Source organism: Haliaeetus albicilla, chromosome 5 (assembly GCF_947461875.1).
Source record: "Haliaeetus albicilla chromosome 5, bHalAlb1.1, whole genome shotgun sequence".
In the NCBI taxonomy this organism is placed as follows: domain Eukaryota; kingdom Metazoa; phylum Chordata; class Aves; order Accipitriformes; family Accipitridae; genus Haliaeetus; species Haliaeetus albicilla.
The window spans coordinates 31128742-31151134 of record NC_091487.1 but is presented as its reverse complement, the minus strand read 5'-3'; the positions used below and the strand labels follow the sequence as shown (position 1 = coordinate 31151134).

At 39.4% G+C, this 22393-nt stretch overlaps 1 protein-coding gene across 4 annotated transcripts in view; it reads left to right on the top strand.

The window, feature by feature from the left end:
* Positions 1-1729: 1729 nt before the first annotated feature.
* Positions 1730-22393, top strand: part of LOC104322887 (sec1 family domain-containing protein 1) — an 80564-nt gene continuing 59900 nt past the window's right edge. The window contains exons 1-15 of one of the 4 annotated variants that reach the window (XM_069784057.1): positions 1730-1872; positions 5509-5564; positions 6617-6714; positions 8724-8825; positions 9470-9594; positions 11333-11498; positions 12223-12329; positions 14472-14588; positions 15952-16076; positions 16180-16312; positions 16959-17084; positions 18237-18547; positions 19213-19394; positions 19564-19736; positions 22062-22261. In XM_069784057.1, coding sequence (XP_069640158.1) covers positions 5528-5564; positions 6617-6714; positions 8724-8825; positions 9470-9594; positions 11333-11498; positions 12223-12329; positions 14472-14588; positions 15952-16076; positions 16180-16312; positions 16959-17084; positions 18237-18547; positions 19213-19394; positions 19564-19736; positions 22062-22261 — 2002 coding nt within the window. In that variant the 5' untranslated portion in view covers positions 1730-1872; positions 5509-5527. Of the gene's footprint in view, positions 1873-1995; positions 2143-3138; positions 3202-5508; positions 5565-6616; positions 6715-8723; positions 8826-9469; positions 9595-11332; positions 11499-12222; positions 12330-14471; positions 14589-15951; positions 16077-16179; positions 16313-16958; positions 17085-18236; positions 18548-19212; positions 19395-19563; positions 19737-22061; positions 22262-22393 lie in introns of those variants that run through there. The other 3 variants (XM_069784053.1, XM_069784056.1, XM_069784054.1) reach the window with 3 other exon arrangements.

Below are 22393 nucleotides of genomic sequence, written 5' to 3'. Positions count from 1 at the left end.
TTTTTTTAAGCAAACCAATAATTACCTATAATTGTCTATGTCTACCTTTTGCCCTGTTTCACATCCAGAGATGCCCTTCTTTTTCAGAAGTACACACTGTAAGGATATGTGGAATAATAATTTTTTATTGAGAATATCTGACTAACAGCTGTTTAACATACAAGACTTGGAAAACAGACAGGAGAAGCAATTAAGCCTCAGATACACAAACCCAGAAGACAACGAATAGACAACGAATACCAAAGACCAGAAATCTCAGGCTACTGATGGGCCATTGAAGGAACCACTCAAAATCTTGAGGAGATTCAACTGGAACTTTCTAACTGATGAGGGGGAAGGAAGATTATCACAAGTCTCTCAGGACAGAACAAACTCATTATGGTATATTTTAGGGCATTTGTATGATTGTGCAAAATGCACTATGGGATTTTTAGGGGAAAGGCCAAAGATGGGGAAAGGGTGGGATGAAGGTACATTGAGGATGAACAAGCACAGGAAAACAGAGAGGCAGCGGGACAACAAGGGCCAGCCATGTGAAAACAAGCTGCTGGTCAGCACACTTGCCTAGACAAGTCCTAACCGCGTTCCCAGGTAAGTTCCCTGTTCTGTCTGTGCGTGCCGCTAAAGAACTTCAAGCCAGGGTAGCTAGCAAGCAAGGTCGTTGGTCTGCGATCTAGCTACTGGAGAAAGTGTGGGTCTGGATGTCAGGTACTGCAGAGACTCCAGGTTTGACAGTCAAGTTACAGGGGGGAATATAGGTCTGGACCAGGTATCGGAGAGACCCACCTGGGTAAGTGTGAGATCTGCTACCAACAGTGTCTGGTGGGTGGGTGGGTGGGTGCCGTGCTGAGGACACCTGCTCAGCATTCCCACCGGCTGGACCTCGGGCCGAGGGGCTGCAGCAGCCCGGCTGTACCGGACAGGGAAGGAGAGCTCGCCTACGTCCCAAAGCCCACTGGACTGCGCTTCCTTTTCACGCAGTCCACCATTACAGCAGCATTCAGACGGCAAAACATCAGCATAAACATCAAATACAGAGCTTCAGTAGAGAAACTCCATTTTACTGTAGCAAGCGTCATTGCATCCAAGTGGGTTTCCCATCAGCTATGGGAAAAACAGGTCAGCGCCGCGGCCTCACAGCAGGATAGCTCAGGCCCCTTGAGAACGGGCTGTGAAAGACAGCAATTTAAAAACAAGCAAGCAAACAGACGAAGTGGACTTTCAGAAAAAAACCATCTTGTTTCCTTAGGTAGGTACTGCAAAGCAGGCGTTCTGGAACAGCCTGCCTGGTATTACGGCGTTAGCAAGGGCTGAGGGTAAGCAGTCTGTGGAGACCCCGCTCCTTCCCAGGGCAGAGGTTACTGATGACGACAGGCCAGGCTGACGACGCGTTAGCCCCTGGCCACCGCCGTTTGCAGGGTTTCCCCTCCCCGCGGACCGCCCCTCTCCCCGCCGTCCCCAACGGCCAGGCAGTCCCGCAGAACACCCGCCGGCACCGGCAGCGCTGCCCCCCGGCAGGAGGGGGGCGGCGGGGCGGGCCCGGACCCGGACCCGGACCCGGACCCGGACCCGGACCCGGGCCCGGGCCCCGCCGCGGCCCGCCGGCCCCTCACCGCTCCCGCCAGGCCCCCCCGGCCGAGTACCGATCTCCAGGATCGCCGGTCCCCTCCCGCTGAGCCGGCGTGCCCGGCGAAGGCGGCCGAGCGCCGATGCAACGGATGGCGGGCGCGGCGGTGGGCGGAGCCAGGGGCCCGGCTTCCCCGCTTCCGGAAGGGCGGCGGATGTTGGGGTTTGAATTGTCTGACAGTTAGCGCGGGCGGCTCGGCGTCGGGGCGGCCGCCGGAGCGCCGCGGTGGCGGGGCTGCCTTCGGGGTGAGTAACGCCTTCGGTGGGCTGAGGCTTCGCCCTGCTGCCGCTGGGCCGGGGGGTAAGGAGGCGAGTGCCGCCCTACGAAGGGAGAGGAGGGGCGGGCGTCGGGGTGCCGCAGGGGCGGTGGAGGCCCCCGCTTCCCCGTGAGGGGAGCCGAGCCGAGCCGGGCAGCAACGGGCAACAGCTTCCCAGCCCGCGCTTTGGGGCGCAAGCGGCGCCTGGCTCCCGCCGCTTGTCTGGAGGCAGAAAATAGCGGAACAACTGACCTGAGAGGTACTTCTCCCTCCCTCCCGTCGCGCTTCTGGGAGGAAAACTGGCAGGAGGCGGCCAGCGGCGCGGGGAGGCTCGCCCAGGGCGGCCGCGGGAGGGAGGGAAGGAGGGAGGCGGGACGGGGGCTGGCGGGTGGCTCTTCCCACAAACCCTGCCGCGGCCCTTGTGCCTTTTAAAAGGACGGCGGTCAGGTTTCGTGGTTGAACCCCTGTGAGACTCGGGCAGTAGGCGGCCACCCGAATCCTAATCAGTTGGGGTTCCTCGAAACGTGGCGGGAGTTCTGCTCCCGCCCGGGTGGTGGTTGCTGGGGGGGGGTTCTTTCAGGACGCGGCGCTGTGTTACCGACGGCGAGATGAACTGGAGACGCTGTCATGTGTGCGTTCAGGATACACAGCATGCACGGGTGGGATCTCGGAGGGTTCTTTTGCTCGTATGCTTAGAGAAAACGTGTACCTCAAACCTTGCCTCTTGGGGTTGTTTTTCTTGCTTTTTCCTTCCCCATCCTCTACTTAAAAAAACTCTTAAAAACACCTTATGTTCTGGAGCAGTAAAGAGTTCTAGAACTTAGCAAAACCTAAATATCCACTCTGAGGATTTTTTTAGCCTATTTAGGCAAAGTTGATACATTTTATTTACACTTCGGTTTTTATAAACACTGGGTGATAAGGTAGGTGTTCCTGCCTTGCAGATAGACTGATGAAGAATTGTTTTGTTCCTGTAGAAAGCCTGTACGACTTGTGGGTGGAGCCTCAATGGTTGTTCCCGCATGTCTTTTAACTTGCAAATTTGAACTCCGGGTTCGTTTCCCTGAAGGAAGGGGTGGGGAAGGAAACGATTTTTTGTGTTGTTTTGCTGGAGCCAGGGAAAGGTAGGAAGGTGCTCTTGTTTCCAGCCACATATCGGCTTTCCCCAACTGGTAGGGCTTTTTACAACACACTGAGGTGAAAATCTCGTCTTGTGTGGTTATACACAGATTGTTTCTTTGTTGTATTAACCTAGTAGATTCAGGACTGTGAAGCTGACAGTGACCATTCTTGGGAAATCCTGAAGAGAAGGGAATGTGTGTGAGCTGTGTGCTTGTCTCTTGTTCCCCGTGTACGTGATTAAGTATATTTTTTTTTTTGTAATTTAGAAAGAGGGAAGTGAGTTTCTGGGAAAACGGGAACATGGAACCAATTATTTCATCTGACTGTCGGTGCCATGTGTGTTCTTAAGGGCCTCTTGACCCAATTTGGTTCCGGCATTGTTTATTTTTTTGTTTTCCTTTTAGACCATTTTCTGGTGTCATGGTTTAACCCCAGTCAGCAACTAAGCACCACACAGCTGTTCACTCACTCCCCCCCGCCCCCCTCCCCAGTGGGATGGGGGAGAAAACTGGGAAAAGTAGTAGAACTTGTGCATTGAGATAAGAATGGTTTAATAGAACAGAAAAGAAGAAACTAATAACAATAACACTAATAAAATGACAGCAGGAATAATAAAAGGATTGGAATATACAAATGATGCACAGTGTAATTGCTCACCACCTGCTGATCGATGCCCAGTTAGTCCCGGAGCGACGATCCCCTGCCCCTACTCCCCCCAGTTTATATACTAGATGTGATGTCACATGGTATGGAATACCCCCTTGGCCAGTTTGGGTCAGCTGCCCTGGCTGTGTCCTGTGCCAGCTTCTTGTGCCCCTCCAGCCTTCTTGTTGGCTGGGCATGAGAAGCTGAAAAATCCTTGACTTTAGACTAAACATTACCTAGCAACAACTGAAAACATCAGCGTTATCAACATTCTTCTCACACCTAACTCAAAAACATAGCACTGTACCAGCTACTAGGAAGACAATTAACTCTATCCCAGCTGAAACCAGGACATCTGGCAAAGGTCTTTTGTGTACAACTACGTTTGTTCTCTAACAAAGTGCAATGGCATAGAGCAGTTGCCTTATGCCTGAGATTTTTGCCTGCCTTTTTTTTCTTTTTCAATACAACTCCTTTCCTAAAACTCCAGTAAAATGGCAGCAGTACTTTATTTGCAGTAGTTTGGATTAGCCTGAGGTTTGTTCCTGAAGCCCACCTGGCAGTCATCTAAACTGTAAATACTAAAACTCCGATACCTCAGAGTCTGTCAGGCTTGTGGTTTGGACGTTGGATTTTTTTTACTGGCTGCCTCTCTGCTCACTTTGGTGTGTGTGAAGGAAATTGTCTGCTTACCTGTGAGGTCAAGTGTGGGTGGATCTGCAGGCAATGACCCATGATTCTTGTCTTGCAAAACTTGCGTAATGCTTCAGCTTCCTAAGAGAAGGCAAGTCAAGATCTCCAGATATGTTCCTAAAAGGGTTCTACTTTGCACTAGAGAAAGAATAAATCATCTTAGTGCTGCAATGAAGAAATATGTATTTTTAAAATTCTTTTCCAAGGTGGCCTAGGGTGCATGCTGTGGCACACAGTAAAGGCCAGCTGCCGGTCTATCCATGTTAATGTATCTTGGGGATTTAATTCTTAGGGGCGTGTAATGTTTGAAAGAAATGTGGGTTAGATGAATGTTTGTAAATAAATTACTCCCCACTTCAGAATGTAAAATACATAGTTCTAAATGGTGTAAATTCCCCCATATGCATGAATGTTTGTAAATAAATTACTCCCCACTTCAGAATGTAAAATACATAGTTCTAAATGGTGTAAATTCTCCTGTATGCATGAATGTTTCTAAGTAAATTACTCCCCACTTCAGAATGTAAAATACATAGTTCTAAATGGTGTAAATTCCCCTGTATGCATGTCCCTGTTTTGGATTCCTCGCAATATTTGGGTTTGTTTTGTTTTTTGTTTTTTTTTTGTCTTAGGCCAGGATTTCTTTGACTAGGCCAGGATCCTGCATTTTCTCCAAACAATGGAGACTATCTTCATAGTTATGTCACTATCCTACCCAGTTAATCTTTCTTCCAAGTTCCTCCTGTTAATACAATCTTTATTTGAGCACAAGTCACTGCCACTTCCTTGGTTGTCCTTGGATCATTATTTTTGATGTTTAAAAAAACTACAAACTCTTCTGTACAATTAAGTCTATACATAACTATGTGTTGCATTGGACTTTATTTTCTCTTTTGAAAGTAAAATATCTTGTTTGATAGTTTGGGGAAGTAGCTAAATGTTGCTACATGTTTCATTGGTCTGGGAATATTTTTTCTGAACATTTGCATCCTTCTTTCTGAACCTCACAACAACAGTTGAATTATAATATTCTTTTTTTCTTTAACTACTTTGCTGAGTTTGGGGGTTTTTTCAATTTAAAATAAAATAAAATGTAAAAGTGGTATATAATGGTCATTGTTAATGCACTAGATGTATGTAACACCTCATTTCTTTTCCATGATAGACAGCCAGAAGAACTCAGGATGAGTAAAACCAATAATTTTGACATTCAAAGTACATGTAAGTAAGGTTTTCATTAAATAGTTACAGAAATCTTTAATCTGCATATATAATACCAATTATAACTTACTTTATTTGGGCTCAAAGAACAGGTGGATTTTCAGTAATCAAATTGTGTTGGAATCCCTTGTTTCAGGGAATGAAAAAGAAATAACTTGTAAACTTCCTTGGATTTGTTTGCTGTAATTGGAATATTTTAAAATAGTCTTTTCTGCAGATGTTTTAAGAAAGTAACCTTGGGAATTCAGCTGCCAAATCACACACAGCTGTGTTTGAGATGTATCATTCAAGACTTTCTTAGGCTGAAGCAGTACCTCTATTCTCATCACTACTATGACTGTTCTTGATGTTAGAATATTGAAAATGTATCTTATATAGCTATTGAGAATTGAAGGGAAGATATTTAATGTCTGTGGAAGTATGTTAGTGAGCTAGGAACTGCAGAAATGGAGAAATCCTCAAGGTTTTAGTTAACTCCAATGTTGTCTCAAATCCTTGAATGTTTTGAAACTTGCATACATCTTAAAAGCACTGGTAGCATATGACTTGATACAGTCAGGATACCATTCATAGGCTTTTCACAAAGATTATTACATAGGTATACAAAGAAGCAGTTAAGTTGCTTCATGGATTCTTATATGGTGATGTCTTTATGTACAATACTAAAAACAATTAGATGGCATATTTCACATGCATCTGGACATTGATGGCCATTTGATAATTATCTTCGGGTGTTCTGGGAAGAACGTTTCAGTTGGGAGCACAATCGGCTTGTGAATTTAGCTTGGGTGATAGCCCTCTCCTGAATCAGCAGGCAGGTGGAACTGCTGAAGTATTTTCTTCTCAGGAACTAGAGCAGGAACGAATAGTACCCTCTTCTGTATTTACCATGGAATTCAACATTAAGGAGAGAGGGGTATCTACCATCATTTTATCCAGTAATCTACTTCAAGATGCATGTGATTAAAAAAGATTAAAGTTACTGCTCTACGGCTGATCCCTAGTAATTCCAGTACATTTACTGTGATTATAAATGTGATTCTATATTTTAGTCTGTGTTCTCTGTGGACGGACAGATGACTGCCCTGAAAAGTATGGAGAAAAAAGGACCTATGTGGAATACGATCTCACTGTTCATTATTACTGTTTGGTAAGTATATGGTATTGATCTTGGAGCTTGTCTGTTTTAACTGGGGAAAAAAAAAGTAAATGCAACAAGTAATAAATAGTAATAACCTGTCCAAACAGTTGTTGTAACAGTTTTGTTGTTGTAAAGCTTGAACTGTCAGCTCCAACTTGTAGCCTTGAAGGCTTGTACTTGTCACACGCAGCAGATGAAATAAATCCCAACAAGACGTTATTCAAAGTTAAATTCTGTTCACGATCCATTTAAATGAATTCCTTAGTTAATTTTCCCAACCTATCATAGCAATGAAGGTACATGTTAAGAGAAAGGGAACAGATTGCACCTACATATTAGCTTCTATAAGAGAAGTGTAGTTTCAAAATTTAGAATGTGAAAATTCCACCCCTTGTGAAAAATGTAGAGAAAAGTGTTTTTTTCCTTGTTTCTCATTAGTTCTTGTTTGGCTGTGAGTTATTCTCTGACAATATATAGGACATTGTAACACCTAAGATAGTCCCTACTTTTCAGGTTAGTAATATGTACCCCCTACTGATCATATAGAGCTACAGTATCAGTAATTAGAAGCTTATAATTTGAACAAAGCTATGGATATAAACTACAGTTGAGTATCTTTCGTTATTACACTTGACATTTTCCAATATTCATATTCTTAAAGGTATACTCAGACTACCTTTCAAACTCTAAATTTTTGCAGGTCTTTAAAATGACTGCTTTAAAAAAATTTGGGTTTGTTTTTTTTGTTAATAAATACAGTTTGAATTTTTTTCCAAAATTTAAAAAAAAAACAAAAAACAACAGTCTCAAGAATATCAGGAACAATTTGGCATTTTTGTTTGTTTTCTCAATCAGTTCTTAAAAGACTGTGTTGATTGCAGATGGCGTAATAGGTTGGATATTGAATCCTTTAAAGACTAGTCAGAGTGGAGGTTTTCTAAAGTTACATAAAGATAGAATTTATTTTTTTTTCTTAAATAATTTTTAAGCAGCTGGAAGGAAATTTAGGTCTGTTTGTGATAATTTTGTCTCGTGCATAAGGCCATATGAAATAATAGGAAAAAGTCTTTTCCTGATGGAGCAGAACAGCTAGGAAAGGGCATGCTTGCAACACTGAGCCTTATGAGCTTTGATGAGCTTCCTGCAGTCATCTTTTAGGTTTTGGTCCCTGCTTCTTTTTAAAAACAACCAAAACCCTGTGATTTAAATATAGTTTATATTATATAAGAAAAGAGCTCTTCTAGAAAGAGACCAGTTAGTGGTGCAGTTTCATTTTTCTTTGCCAAATATCTCACAATTGGGAAAAAATATATTCTTAATTGGCTTTCATATAAAACTTTACATTTATTCGACTAAAATATTGATAAAACTCTAGTTAGAAAATGGTGCTGTGTTGAAATAATAAAATGAGATTGTAAAGAATATAGGAGTCATCAGGGTGTGAAACTATTTAGTTAGTTGAAGGCTGTGAAGTAACTGCCTTACTAAGTAACTTTAATCTAAATTATCATTAGGCTCTTCTGACTTGCCTAGTTACTTGACTCTGTTTTTATTTAATTCTCCTCTAAAGTGAATTACTTTTCCTCTTGGGTTGCACTTCAGCACAGATACTTCCTACTGTGCTTCATTAGCTCCACAGCACAATTGTCATTCATGTTAACTAAACTAATTTAATTTTACTTCCTCTGAAGGTTTATATGCTGAAAGTAGTTGTTTGACAATTATCTGAATAGTCTGTATACTTCAAAAAGGAAGGTAAAATACACCATCTTGGGCTCTACAGTATTAAATAAGACTTTGATGTTATGAAATACTTATTTTCATGTTACTGGTTACTATTCCCTATTGTAACATCGGGCAAAAATACATAGATGTTTTGGATCTTTTTTTTAATCATTAAAATGTTTGTACACAAGTTTTGTTAGACTAAACTTCTCTCTTACTTGACAAATGCAGTGTAGGTAATTTAAAATCTTTAGGTAGGCGAATGTTTTAAAATACTTAATTTGTTTTCATAGTTGATGTCAAGTGGCATTTGGCAGAGAGGGGAAGAAGGTGAAGGTGTAGATGGATTCTTAATCACAGATATTAGAAAAGAAGTAAATAGAGCTGCAAAACTGGTAAGAATGAAATCTTTGGTATTTACAAGGAAAAGAAAAAGTAACTTTTAAGTGCACTTAGTATCACCTGTGGGGTTTGTTTTCTTTTCTTTGTGGGGTTTGTTTTCTTTTCTTTGTGGGGTTTGTTTTCTTTTCTTTCTTCAATGGGCAGTGTGCTAAGCCCATTCAAGCATCTGAATTTTACATTTAAGTAACAAGTATATTGGGTTTGTGGAACCCACAAGGGACAATAAAACTTGCAGAAGTTTGCGAATATTTTTATTTCCTGGGTATGTTGCAGATAAATGAATAAGAGCAAATTACACGTGCATAATACCTCATGACATTATGCTGAGCCTCAGGCTGGCATTATATAATTTTATAGATGCAACTAAACTATAGGTACTGGTAAAATAACTTGTATTTTGGCTTATGTGTCACAAGTCAACATGCATATAAAACAATACATAATCAAAGTCTGTGAAATAACTATGTATCTTTACTCTTTGAAATAGAGCTAAAACACTATAGTCTTGCACTGTTACAATCTATTGGCTGATATTCTTTCTTACACACTTTATAATTTTTCTGTTGGTTTAATTCTGTAATTTTACTTGGACTTTAGATGTTAATATTCTGTTATATCTGAAACAAATTATTCCTAGAAATGTAATATCTGTAAGAAAAAGGGTGCTTCAATTGGATGTGTAGCTCCCAAATGCAAACGAAGTTACCATTTTCCTTGTGGAGTGCAAAAGGAATGCATTTTCCAGTTCATGGAAGACTTCAGGTAAGTTCTGGTGTTTTGTTGCTTTTTCATTTTCAATTCATTATATTTATACAGGAGGAGATTTTTTTTCATGGGTTGTCTTTGGGTAGGCTGTTAATTATAAACGTCATTTGGGTTTTCTAAGAAAAAATATCTGATTTGTGGAAAACTTGAAGGCCAAGCAGTTATATTGCATACCTAGTACCTACAAGCTGAATTCTCAACTCTTTTAAAGATATAATTTAACGTTTCTACAAGTAGTTAAATTGTTTATAAACAATTCGGCATTAAATCCTAAACTCTGAAATACCTGCAAAATGGTTGGGTTTGGTTTTTTGTTTGTCTGCCTCCTGTGCCTTTGTTGAAGTGGCAAAGGTTTGGCTGCCTATCTCTCTCAGTAGTGAAAACACACTATGCCATTCTGTCGTGTTTCAAAGTGCAAGGCTTCTAGATCTGCTTATTAGAGATGGATTGCAGGAGAAGTGGATTTAATATCAAATGTCTAAAAAAAATTTTATTTTCTTTTACTATCATCTGTCCAGCATCTTGGCTGTCGTCAAAATACTCTTGAGTGCATTTGATAACAGCTTTATTCTGCCTACTGTAAGCTGAGTTTGTAGGGTGGGTGGATTGAAGTCTGGTGGGTACTTCAACTTCTTAAATAAACAACTCGTATTAAGTCAAGCACACGTAAAAACCAATGCATTTTCAGAAAAGTTTCTTCTAGAGGTGCATTTCTTGTCTGTCTTATTTCTTTGAAAATGCTAAATTATGAAATTCATCACACTAACTAGATTCTGCAGAATCCATACGCAGGCTCAAAATTGCTACTTTAACATTATGGTAACATTGAAATATAGGAGGAACTTAAAGTTCTGAGGACAGGAAATGTATTATTTGGACCAAAAGAAGTTTTGAGAGAAAGGGGGTATATGATCTCTGTAATTTACACAGCATCAGTTGGCAACATGCTTCTTCCTTACTATTGTTCTGTTGACTTGCTCTGTTAGATACGTAATTTGTTTATATCTGTTGTGGTTTAACCCTGATAGGCAGCAGAGCACCACACAGCTGCTTGCTCACTACCCGCAGTGGGATGGGGAGAGAATTGGAAGGGTAAAAGTGAGAAAACTCATGGGTTGAGATAAAGACAGTTTAATAGGTAAAGCAACAGCTGCACGCACAAGCAAAGCAGAACAAGGAATTCATTTACTACTTCCCATCGGCAGGCAGGTGTTCAGCCATCTCCAGGAAAGCAGGGCTCCATCATGTGTAACAGTTACTTGGGAAGACAAACACCATGACTCTGAATGTCTCCCCTTCCTCTTTCTTTCCCCCAGTTTTATTGCTGAGCCTGACATCATGGTCTGGAATACCCCTTGGGTCAGTTGGGGTTGGCTGTCCCGGCTGTGTCCCCTCCCAACTCCTTGTGCACCCCCAGCCTGCTCACTGGTGGCGCGGGGTGAGGAGCAGAAAAGGCCTTGACTCTGTGTAAGCACTGCTCAGCAGTAACTAAAACATCCTTGTGTTATCAACACTGTTTTCATCACAAATCCAAAATACAGCACCATGCAAGCTACTATGAAGAAAATTAACTATCCCAGCCAAAACCAGTATGCGTCTGCCTTTTTAGCTTGTTGCACAGTGTTTATTCATGAAAAAGAGATATAATAGGGAATTCATTTTGCTATCTTCAGATTTTATGAGGAAGGTTCTTAAAATGTGTTTTGATAAGGGAACCTTAAATTATTATTTTTAGATCCTACTGTTGGGAACATAAACCAGTCCAAAAGTTTCCAGATAAAGAATCTAGAGGAACTTCACAGTGTACAATATGCCTGGATTTGGTTGAACAGCTTCCAATATACACTGTATTGAAAAGTCCCTGCTGTAAAAATGCTTGGTTTCATCGAGAATGCTTGCAGGTAACACAGATTCTCTCTTTCTTTTCTCTCTGCATGCATGGAGATCACGTTTCTGTGTTGTGCTTAAAAATAATGGAACAGTTGCTTAAAATTGTGTAAAACTGCTTAGGGTTAATGTAGGCAGTAGGTATGGAAATATACTAGGTTTGAAGGACAATACTAAAATTGTGTTTTGGAGACCAGTGTCTTACAAGTAAGTTGGTTTTTTTGTTGTTGTTTGTTTGTTTTGTTAAATGCTATTAATTCGCCTCCCCACCCCATGTTTCTGCATGTGTGATACACTTCATGCCTTTAGTTATTTTTAGGAACTGAAGTCCGGCCTAGGTAATTCCCTTCTTGCAAGTCATTATGTGCAGAATCTAAGTGCTAAAAATGTCATTCATCCATCATCAGTTCTCTTAGCCTAAGTCCAGAGCTGGAATAAGTTATAAGTTTGTACACTCATTCTAGAACTGGAGAGGTTGACTGAAAAGGATTGTGCTTTTGTTTATGAACCTGATTCTAGCATGTGAGCTCTTGTCCTTTAAAGGAAGAGAAAATGCTTGCTGTTTGCTTCAGTGTCAAGTGATGTCATGATTGATGTCAGCTTTAACATCCATGTCAGGACAGTATGTATGAATGTAATGGTTATAGATATTAAGGCATATTTGTTGGTATCCTAAGGGTGATAGTAATTCAATAATTGGTTTTGGTTTTTGTTGTGTGTTTTTTTTTCTTCACACAGTATCAAGCTTTGAGTGCTGGGATATTTTTCTTTAGGTGCACAGTATGTAATAACAAGGACAAATTTCAAAAAGAAATGTTGAGAATGGGTATACACATTCCAGAAAAGTAAGTAATTTTGTAAATAATCACTCTTCTAGAAAACCTTGATAGGGTGTTAAAACAATTTTTAATTTATTCTATAGAACTGCATCTATTAAAATGTGAAACCTCAGTTCTACCTTCAATGGTAGAAATGTTTGGTTTGGTAAGGAGTAGCCTGTTTCCTTTTAGTTATGCATAAAAATTGTCAAAGGCCAAATTAGTCACCTCAAACATAAAGCAGGAAGCTCTGAAAAGTCATTTTTAATGCCATGATTCAACCAGGGACCTATTTAAAAGATTAAAACGCTTCTTAAATACAGTAATTTCTCATTAACATAGATGTTGCCGAGAAGTGTATTTTCTGTGCCTAAGTTTTTAAATTATCTGAATTTCTGTCCAGACAGTATTATAATCAACTGATTACTCATCCACACAGCTTCCATCTTCTCCCGTGGGATTGCTAAGGATATATTGTGGTGGGTTGACCCTGGCTGGATGCCAGGTGCCCACCAAAGCTGTTCTATCACTTTGCCCCCCCAGCTGGACAGGGGAGAGAAAATATAACAAAGGGCTTGGGAGTCAAGATAAGGACAGGGAGAGATCACTCACCAATTACTGTCACGTGCAAAACAGACTCCACCCAAACCAGACACCTTCTCTCCACCCCCCCCTTCTTCCTGGGCACAGCTTCACTCCTGGATTCTCTACCCACCCCCCCCCAAATGTCGCAGGGGAATGGGGTTTCTGGTCAGTTTATCACACATTATCTCTGCCACTTCATCCTCTTCAGGGTCAGGACTCATCACACTCTTGCCCTGCTCCAGCATGGGGTCCCTCCCATGGGAGACAGTCCTCCACGAACTTCTCCAACATGGGTCCTTCTCACGGGCTGCAGTTTTTCACAAACTGCTCCAGCATGGGTCCCTTCCACAGCGTGCAGTCCTTCAGGAGCACACTGCTCCAGCGTGGATCCCCCATGGGGTCACAAGTCCTGCCAGCAAACCTGCTCTGTGGGCTCTTCTTTCCACAGATCCACAGGTTCTGCCAGGAGCCCGCTCCAGCACAGGCTTCCCACGAGGTCACAGCCTCCTTTGGGCATCCACCTGCTCTGGCGTGGGGTCCTCCATGGGCTGCAGGTGGATATCTGCTCCACCATGGACCTCCATGGGCTGCAGGGGGACAACCTGCCTCACCATGGTCTTCCCCACAGGCTGCAGGGGAATCTCTGCTCTGGCACCTGGAGCACCTCCTCCCCCTCCTTCTTCACCGACCTGGGGGTCTGCAGGGTTGTTTCTCTCACATGGTCTCACTCCTTTCTCCAGCTGCCATTTCTGTGCCCCAGCAACTTTTTTTCCTTCTTAAATATGTTATCACAGAGGTGCTACCATTACTGCTGTTGGGCTTGGCCTTGGCCAGCGGTGGGTCCATCTTAGAGCTGGCTGGTATTGGCTCTGTTGGACACGGGAAGCTTCTAGCAGCTTCTCACAGAAGCCACCCCTGTAACCCCCTGCCCCACTACCAAAACCTTGCCACACAAACCCAATACATATGTTTAGTAGAACAACTGCTTCTAAAATTCTGAGCTGGTTTTCATAACTTTCCACCATTTGATGGAGCTCAAAGTAAGACAGAAAGTGATCAGAATGATGTTTCTTTGTTAGAAGCAGTATTCTTTAATAACTGTTAGTCTCTTCAGAGACTACCATTAATTCTCTCCAGAGACAGAGGCTCAAGATTTTGGAGAGGAAGAAGAGTCAAAATACTTGGTGAACTTTGCCATACTGGCCTCAAAAATTCTGAGTTACTTTTCATGAGACCATTTTCAGTGGTAACTTGAGTAGACTGCCAAAACAAATATCCATATCTGCTGTGAGAAAGAAAGCGGAATAATATGAAACAGAGCAAACATGCACTGAGGTCATGCAAAAAATAATAAATGCTTCCATCAACTGTACGCAAGAAAAAGTCTGTCTGTGTATTTTATAGTATTATTTTTGTTCCAAAACTTTTTTCTTCCTCCTCTCAGTTGTCTAGCTGTTGCCTAGAACATTACATGATTGAAATATCTTCACGTGGTTATTACATACATCTTTTCCAAAGACAGAGTGACCCATTTAAACAATCAGAAATACAGTTATAATAACAGATCTTCTGCCTTGTTTATAGGGATGCATCTTGGGAACTTGAAGAGAATGCGTATCAAGAGTTACTGCAATGTTATCAACACTGTGACGTTAAAAGATGCCTCTGCAAGAAAGGAAGAGACTATAATGAACCTGATAGGTATGACACTTTTGTAGGAAGATATAACCTAGGGTGGACTAGATCTTTGGTGGGTTTTTAATTACTTTTTGTTTAAATGCTTTAATACTTTTCAGCATCAGGTTTTAATGTCAAGTCAAGACACAGTGTCCAAGTAAAATGTTTGTTTACTCCCTATAACCGTAATATTTCAATACTAATTTTCTCTAATTTAATCAGGTTATAAAAGCTGAGAAAACCAAACCAATCAATTATCGGTTTTGTCCTTGTTCTTATTTGATACAGAGCTGAAGTAGAATTTGTACATCTGCATAACATGTAGAACAGCATGTGCTTAAACTAATGTTGTGTAGCTTTCATTCAAAGCTTGATTCAACAATTTAGTAATTGTTAGAGTAATTAATACCTTTACGAGAAATTCATTAAAGTACTAGAGTACGATGAAAACTAATTAGCTGTCTAAAATCAATCTAAAATCAACGTAGCTGTGAGCTATCCCTCCGCATGCAAATGGCAGCTAGAATATTGCTGATAGCTTAATGAGAGGCTTGAGTGATCATGTAAAAGGCTTTATTCTGCTCTACCACTTGCTTGATTTTCAATTAACAAGTTCATTTTCTACATTCTTTCTTGCTTTATTTGTGTGCTTCTGAAATGTATGTCTTCCATTGGCATGAGTATACACAAAGCTGTCAGACCCTGTACTGCAAAGACTTGTTTCTGTAGTACTGTGGTAGGTTCCTCCCTGGAGACATTAACTTTGCTTTGTATAGATTTGACCAAACATTGCTTGGTTCATTCATGGTATGTGTGCACTTTAGGATTTACTTTGCCTTTAAGAGTTGGACCTTAGGCTTCCAATATTTGAATTAGTATCAGTCATGTTGTTCCATTGTACATTTAAGTGAAATTGAAGAAATCTAGACAAAAACCCAATAGATACTTAAACACTGTCATTAATGAAGAGTCTTATTCAGAATGTGTAAGAATAATCAGATATGCTTCTTTGAAAAATTTACCATTTGGAAAAGCTCAGTGGTGGATACCCATAAAATACAGAGAATGTTGCTGGCTAGCAACATGAGGAGAAAATACTGGCTGCAAGCTATTGACTTTGAGGCAGGGGAGCACACTAACTGAGCCTCTTTCAATATAATGTGCTGGAACATGGGTAGCTTTTTGTTTTTCTTCCCTTGTTGCTGCCAGGAATTTCGAGTACATCTTGTCTGAAGAAAGTTCCCCTTGACTATATACAGTCCTACCAGATTGATAAAATTATGCTTTGTTAGTTTAGTGTCTAGATTACACTTACTGTTGAATATTCTTTGTTTTAACTAGCCTCATTCTTCTGTCTAATTCTAAATACACAAGTTTTTAATTTTAGTAAGTGGGAAATAAAGCGTTGTCAGTGTTGTGGTTCCCGTGGAACTCATTTGGCCTGTTCATCTATGAAGTCATGGGAGCAAAACTGGGAGTGCATGGAATGCAGAAGTATCTTTGCAAAATCAGGTAAAGTTATGGATGTGACAGTGACTTCTTAAAATGATAAATTTTAATACTATGTATTTTACAGCTACCAAATTCACTAAATTAATGTAATTTAATTATACAGGGAACTATAGTAAACAGAAAAAGCGTTCTTTGGCTACCTCTGAAAAGACAGACAGGACAACTTGTTGGCTGGAAGAGCCATCTCCAAAGTGCCCTCGGCAGTCACGTGAATCTCAACGCAATTTTCTTCTCCAGTGTGTAACTTTCTGTTTTCAAGCAGAAGCTGATTATAACATAAAATAGTATTTAAACATGAGGAAATGATGGCTTATTCCATAGGAGAAACTTCTTACACTAAATTGCAAATTGAATAAAATTGGAGTAAAGTTTAGTGACTGAAGTTTTCTGAGAAAGCAGTGAACTCTGTAAATTTGCTATAGTTATTCGCATTAGGTGGCCTGTAAACCAGTTTTTAGTTCCATTGTACAAATGGCAAAACTTAAAGCTAAGGTTGCTTATCAGTATTTTTTCCATGTTAATAGTGTGCTAGATCTAGCATATAGAGATGTTTATATAAATAGTGTTTTCCTCTGCTGTAATAAAAACTTTTCAAGTCTGCAGAAACTAATATTTTTAGTTTTTACTTATTGTATCAGTCAGGACTTCCATCTCATGTATAGGGACATGCAACTAAAAATGGATTCTAAAACCACCACATAATAAAATGTTGAATTATTATTTTTAAAATTGTAGTTCAGGAACTGATGGACTTCATGTGAATGAACATACAAATAAGATTCAGTACTGAAATAGGGGGAAATTATATTGCTACCTTCTAATAGGAAGTCTTTATGCATTCTTTAATTGTATCTCTTCTTAAAATACTGTTTTGACTTATAGATCACCAAAGATAATGTGCCAGAACAATTTGTCACCCTGCTCACACCTAGAACTTCCAGCATCCAACAGAGTGACGATGTCCTTATCTCCACTGATGTCAAACGGGAACTGGTCCCTGAGGAAAAAGTATTTTCTTCTATTTTTCTTACATTGAAGAGTAATCTAGCACATGGCTTTATACCATATTTCCTACAGAACATGGTGGGAGGGTGTGTGTGTGTGTGTATGTATATATAGTGGCTATATATATTTGTGTGGGTGTATATATAGTCACTGGAAAAATGGAGTGAGTATGCTGAAGAGCTGAAGTCATAACCTGATAAAGGGTTCTGCTGTTTCTAGACGCTAGAGGGGGGGTGAGGAGAAACAAATACCTGTTGAGAATTTTTAGGTTAAGTACTGAGGGGATCAAAACCCAGAAATGCATATTTGTCCATACTGAAGCATGGCTAGCCATTCCTTATTTAGAAAAGGGGGAATAAAAAGAATCCCAATTACTTTCTTGTTAGACTTTTCCTGAATTTTCAATGTTTTTTGCATTTGTACCATAGGAATAGTTTGTTATTATGCTAAAATCAGTGGTAAAACAATGTGTTTTAATATAGAATATTCAGCTTAAGGATATAAAATTGTCTTGAGTACTTTATTTATGAATTCTACCCATAACGTGCTAAAAATTCTGATAAGGGAATTGGCTACTTCTAGTAAGTATGGTATTCGAAATAGTTTTGGTTGCACGTTAGAAAACAAAGAAGGGTTCTTATTTAGTCTGGCGTTCTATTTTTTTTAAACAAGAACTGCAACATTTCTCCCTACTCAAATATATTTTTTATTATAGTGGCAAAGATAAAATATTAGTGAATAGTTGACGGTGTATTCTAATTTGGTTGCAAAACATCTCTTTAACACAAACATGGTAAGCGCTTCAATTTCTCACTTGTTTCACATTGTTCAAATGTAGAATGATGGTGTGAGAATTGTTTGGCATGATGTTGGTGTAATTGAATTAAGAAAATAACTGTTCATTTTATGCCAAGGTAATTATTTCTACCTCCTTTTTTCTAGTTCTTAGAGGTACTTTAAAATTTGCTACTACGGAGTTAAAATTTGAAGAATCTACACAAATTATTTTACTGATACATAATTTAGGCAATACCTAAGTGTACCAAAGTGTTCAAAGAGGGTTTTTTTCTGAATAGATTTTAGGATGTTTCCTGTATAACTGTTGCTAATTATGAATCACAGATTTCATCTAAAAATACATGCAACTTTCTTTAGGCATTTAAGAAAGCAAAGAAGGGAAGTTTCTAATATACTGAAGGAGTTAAAGCTACAAGTTAATACAAAAACTACAAGGCTTAACATCAATGCAGAAAATATCTGGAATAGTGCTTTAAAAGGATTTAGACAGCGCAACTTCAGTGCTACAAACACCATTGAAATAAAGTTCACAAACTGCAAAAACAGATCAAAGGCAGATACTTCTCCTGCATCAAAACACTGTTTTTTCCAATTATTAATGCTTCACCTTCAGAATTCATCATTGTTTGAGGGCTCTTCTGCAAAGAACTTGTCCCTTGATTTTCAAGGTAATTAAATGCTTTGTTCAAAAATACATTAAGAACTATGTAACTTGAAAGGTTTTTAAATCTTCAGCCAGTATGATTGTCAGTTCACAATTGTAGTCCTGATAGATAGAAATTGTTTTTTGAATGTTTTTCCTTTTCAATTCTAAAGGGGTGTGGATTTATAATAACAAAAAAATTTGGTTTAGTTGGAAAAGTTGATGACAACCAAGGAAAAAATAAAGCATATAATTAGACTTGGAACTTTTTATTTAATGTATTTGTTCTCTACAAGTGAATTTCTGTCTTCCTGACTCACTTTCTCTGTTACTTATTTTCCTTTCCTCAAATTTCTAGAACATTATCTCTGATAGCATACTCCCTAAAGACCCAAAGTTAGCTTCTTTGAGTTCTTATGCTTCAGAATTAAATGTGCATTGGGTACAAAGTAGAATAGGAAGTTATATCGCCTCCCAAACCTTGACAATGGCTGAAGAGATGGAGTAAAAGAATATGGTACTCCTATGTAAAAAATACCGGTCTTATTGTTTCAACCAGCAGGAGATGGCAAACCTCACTTGTTGCGTCTCCTAAAGTAAGAAGGAATGTATTATGAGATTTTTCTATAAAATAGTGAGGGTCACAAATGATTGTTATACATATATAATTAATTTTTTTTTCATTTGCAGCTGTAAAAGAGAATCTTTATTTTGAAGCTGGTAAAATGATTGCAGTTTCTCTGGTTCATGGTGGTCCATCTCCTGGTTTCTTTTCCAAAACGCTGTTCAATTGTCTTGTCTATGGTCCAGAGAATGTGAAGCCAGCTTTGGAAGATGTTGCTGATGTCGATGTAGCACAAACAATAAAAATGGTAAATAAAACTAAACTTATTGGCAAATTCTTGTTCAAGACTATATTTGGAGTTAAAGAAGGGCTTATTGAATATAACTTTAGTTCAAATTAAAAAGCTTATTTTATATATATATATATATATACACACACGTAGTAAACAAATTCCTAACTTTTATCTTCTGATACAGATAAAATATGCAGATAGTCTGTCCAGCCTACAGTCTACAATACATGACTGTTATGAATTCCTTGCTGCTGCTGGATGTTTAAGACCTATAACAGCTTTGTGTGATAAGAATATGCTGGTGAATGACATATTGATCCATCATGTAATCAAGAGAATTACTTCACCCTTAGAAAGGTTTGTTTTGTTTGAATTTTCAAACTTCCTGGAACTTTTTTTCCTTACTGAAATACTAAATAACATGTTGCTAAAACTAATTTTCACGATGTTCTTACTTATTCTCTATTTAAACCAATGAAATGTGCTGTAATTTTCAGTGGATTAAGTAGCAACTGTTAACTAGTTAGTTAAACTGAAAGACTGAATTTATTTTTCTACATATCCACTCCATTCAACTTCTCCTTAGTCATATCCCTTTTTTAGCCTTATGAAGAGGGCAGATTCACAGTTGTAAACTATAGCATGACAAAGACCTTTGCACTACAAAATTTCTCTAGCTTATGTTCATTTTTAATTCAGAATTGTTTGAATTTAGAATCTTTTAAATTTTAGGAGTGTTAAACAGATGTTTAGAATTTAAATGAGTTTTCCAAAGTTCTAATTAGGGAGTTTGTGTGTGCCATGAGGACAATATGCGTAAGCGTAAGTTGGCCTACTTAGAATGTAAGCATTGTATTGGTGTTTCCATGAGTTAGTGATGACTTCAGATAGCTGGGAAAGTTGCAGCCGTTGACTTTTTTGATTGGTCTCTGACTTTGCTTCCAATTTGCATTCTTTATCTGCTCAGTAAAAAGGCATTGGATGTTAATTTTTCCAACAAGTATAGCTGGATTTATACTTAACACGTTTATGGTGTTATCTTTGACAAATTTGAATCAACTGAATCTCCAAGAGCTATGAAAACTAATTTTGAATGTGACAGTTTTTTTAACAAAGTTGAGAGTAATTAAGTGTTTCAGTCAAGGCCCTCTGTGGCATATTTGATCAATCTATATCATATTTTCAAACTAGTCAGTTAAAAAGTGAAAGGTACTACGTAGCTGGTTTGGTTATGGGAAAATGTGGGTTTGTGCATTTTTGGAGATGGGCTTAAAATGAGAAAAATATGAGTAAAGCAAGATTTTGCTTGTGAATGTCAAGGACTGAGAGTAAGTGAAGAATTAGTTACTTTAGCTATTAATGTTCTACACCACTGACTGAGCACTTTCAACATGTTTGTTCTGAATTTTACTGATTGAGCTTATCGATATCTAAGTAGTAAGTAAACAAGTAAAATTTTAGTTCTGATTTAACGTAGTGGTTAAATTGTAAAGCCAGTTGCTTGAAATGTTCTTACCCAGTACACAGTAACTAGTGAAATTTTTTCAACCTGCAGAGCTGTTTAAAAAAAAAAAAAAAAAAAAAAAATTGGTTAAATCACAGAATCAAATTGGTGTGTAGGTTGGAAGGGACTTCTGGAAGTCATCTTGTCTACCACCCCCTACTCAAGCCAGGTCTCCTAGAATCAGTTGCCCGGGACTGTGTCCAGACAGCTTTTGAATATCTCCGTGGATGGGAGACTCTACATCCTCTGCGGGCAACCTACACCAGTGCTCAGTCACCCTCGCAGTAAAAAAAAGTGTTTCCTGATGTTCAGACAGAACCTCCTGTGTTTTAGTTTGTGCCCACTGCCTCCGGTCCTGTCACTGGGCACTGCTGAAGAAAGCCTAGCTCTGACTTCTTTGCACGCTCCCTTCAGATACTTCTACAGATTGAGATTCTACCTGAGCCTTCTCTTCTCCAGACTGAACAGTCCCAGCCCTCTCAGCCTTACTTCGTGGGGTTATGCTCCAGTTCCTTAATCATTCTAATGGCCCTCTGCTGGATTCTCTCCAGTATGTCCATATCTTTCTTGTACTGGGGAGCCCAGAACTGGACACAGCACTCCAAGTGTGGCTTTAAGAGTGCTGAGCGGAGGGAAAGGATCATCTCCCTTGGCCTGCTGGCACCGTGATTCCTAAGGCAGCCTAGGATACTGTTATCTGCATTTGCCCCAGGGAGAAATAGCATGTAAACACATGCAGACTGCAGAAGCCAAGTGAAGACTATCTCTTAAAACACCTCATTTTGCCTAGGAACAAGGAATTTAAACTGTGCTTTCTAAAGAGATATTTGTAAGAAAGAAATTCAGTATGTTCTTACATCAAAATAAGTAAACTATGCAAAGTAAACAGTCAAGTACCAGGAAATAAAGTTAATTTCTGCATATCACTGGTATTTCTTTCATCTGCCCCAAAAGCTCCACAGAACCATGTAGATTGTTAAAATGAGAATTAAACACATTTTCCAAGGTGAAAACAAAATGGGACTACTATATACACCTTATTGACAAGACTCGGAGGCCGCGGGTGGGGAAACTTTATTATGTCCAGACTTACAGCTTTATAAAATATAGAGCACAATTAGTTACTGGCTTTCTGATTGCATGCTTGCTCTTTTTTTTTTTTTCCCCCCACCTGCTAGTTTTAGGCAAGGTTTGAAAACTCTTGGTGTGCTAGAGAAAATGCAAATGCATCCAGATGCGTTCTCTAGTATATTCTGCCACAAACCTGAAAGACTTTCAGCAGAAACTATTTGTGATCTCTTTGCAATCCATTCCTCATCAGATGTAAATAAAGTTGAAGGTGCTGATTTTTGGATGAGTTATTTACAAGATGTGGAAAGTAAGTAATTTTTTTTTTCTCCCCCTCTCCCCCCTTCCCTGTTCAGGGTATTTAGTCGCTGGTATACATACAGGGTTTGGTTTTAAGAGTTCAGTGGGGTAAATAAATGAAGGTTTTGAGGTCACTGTCACT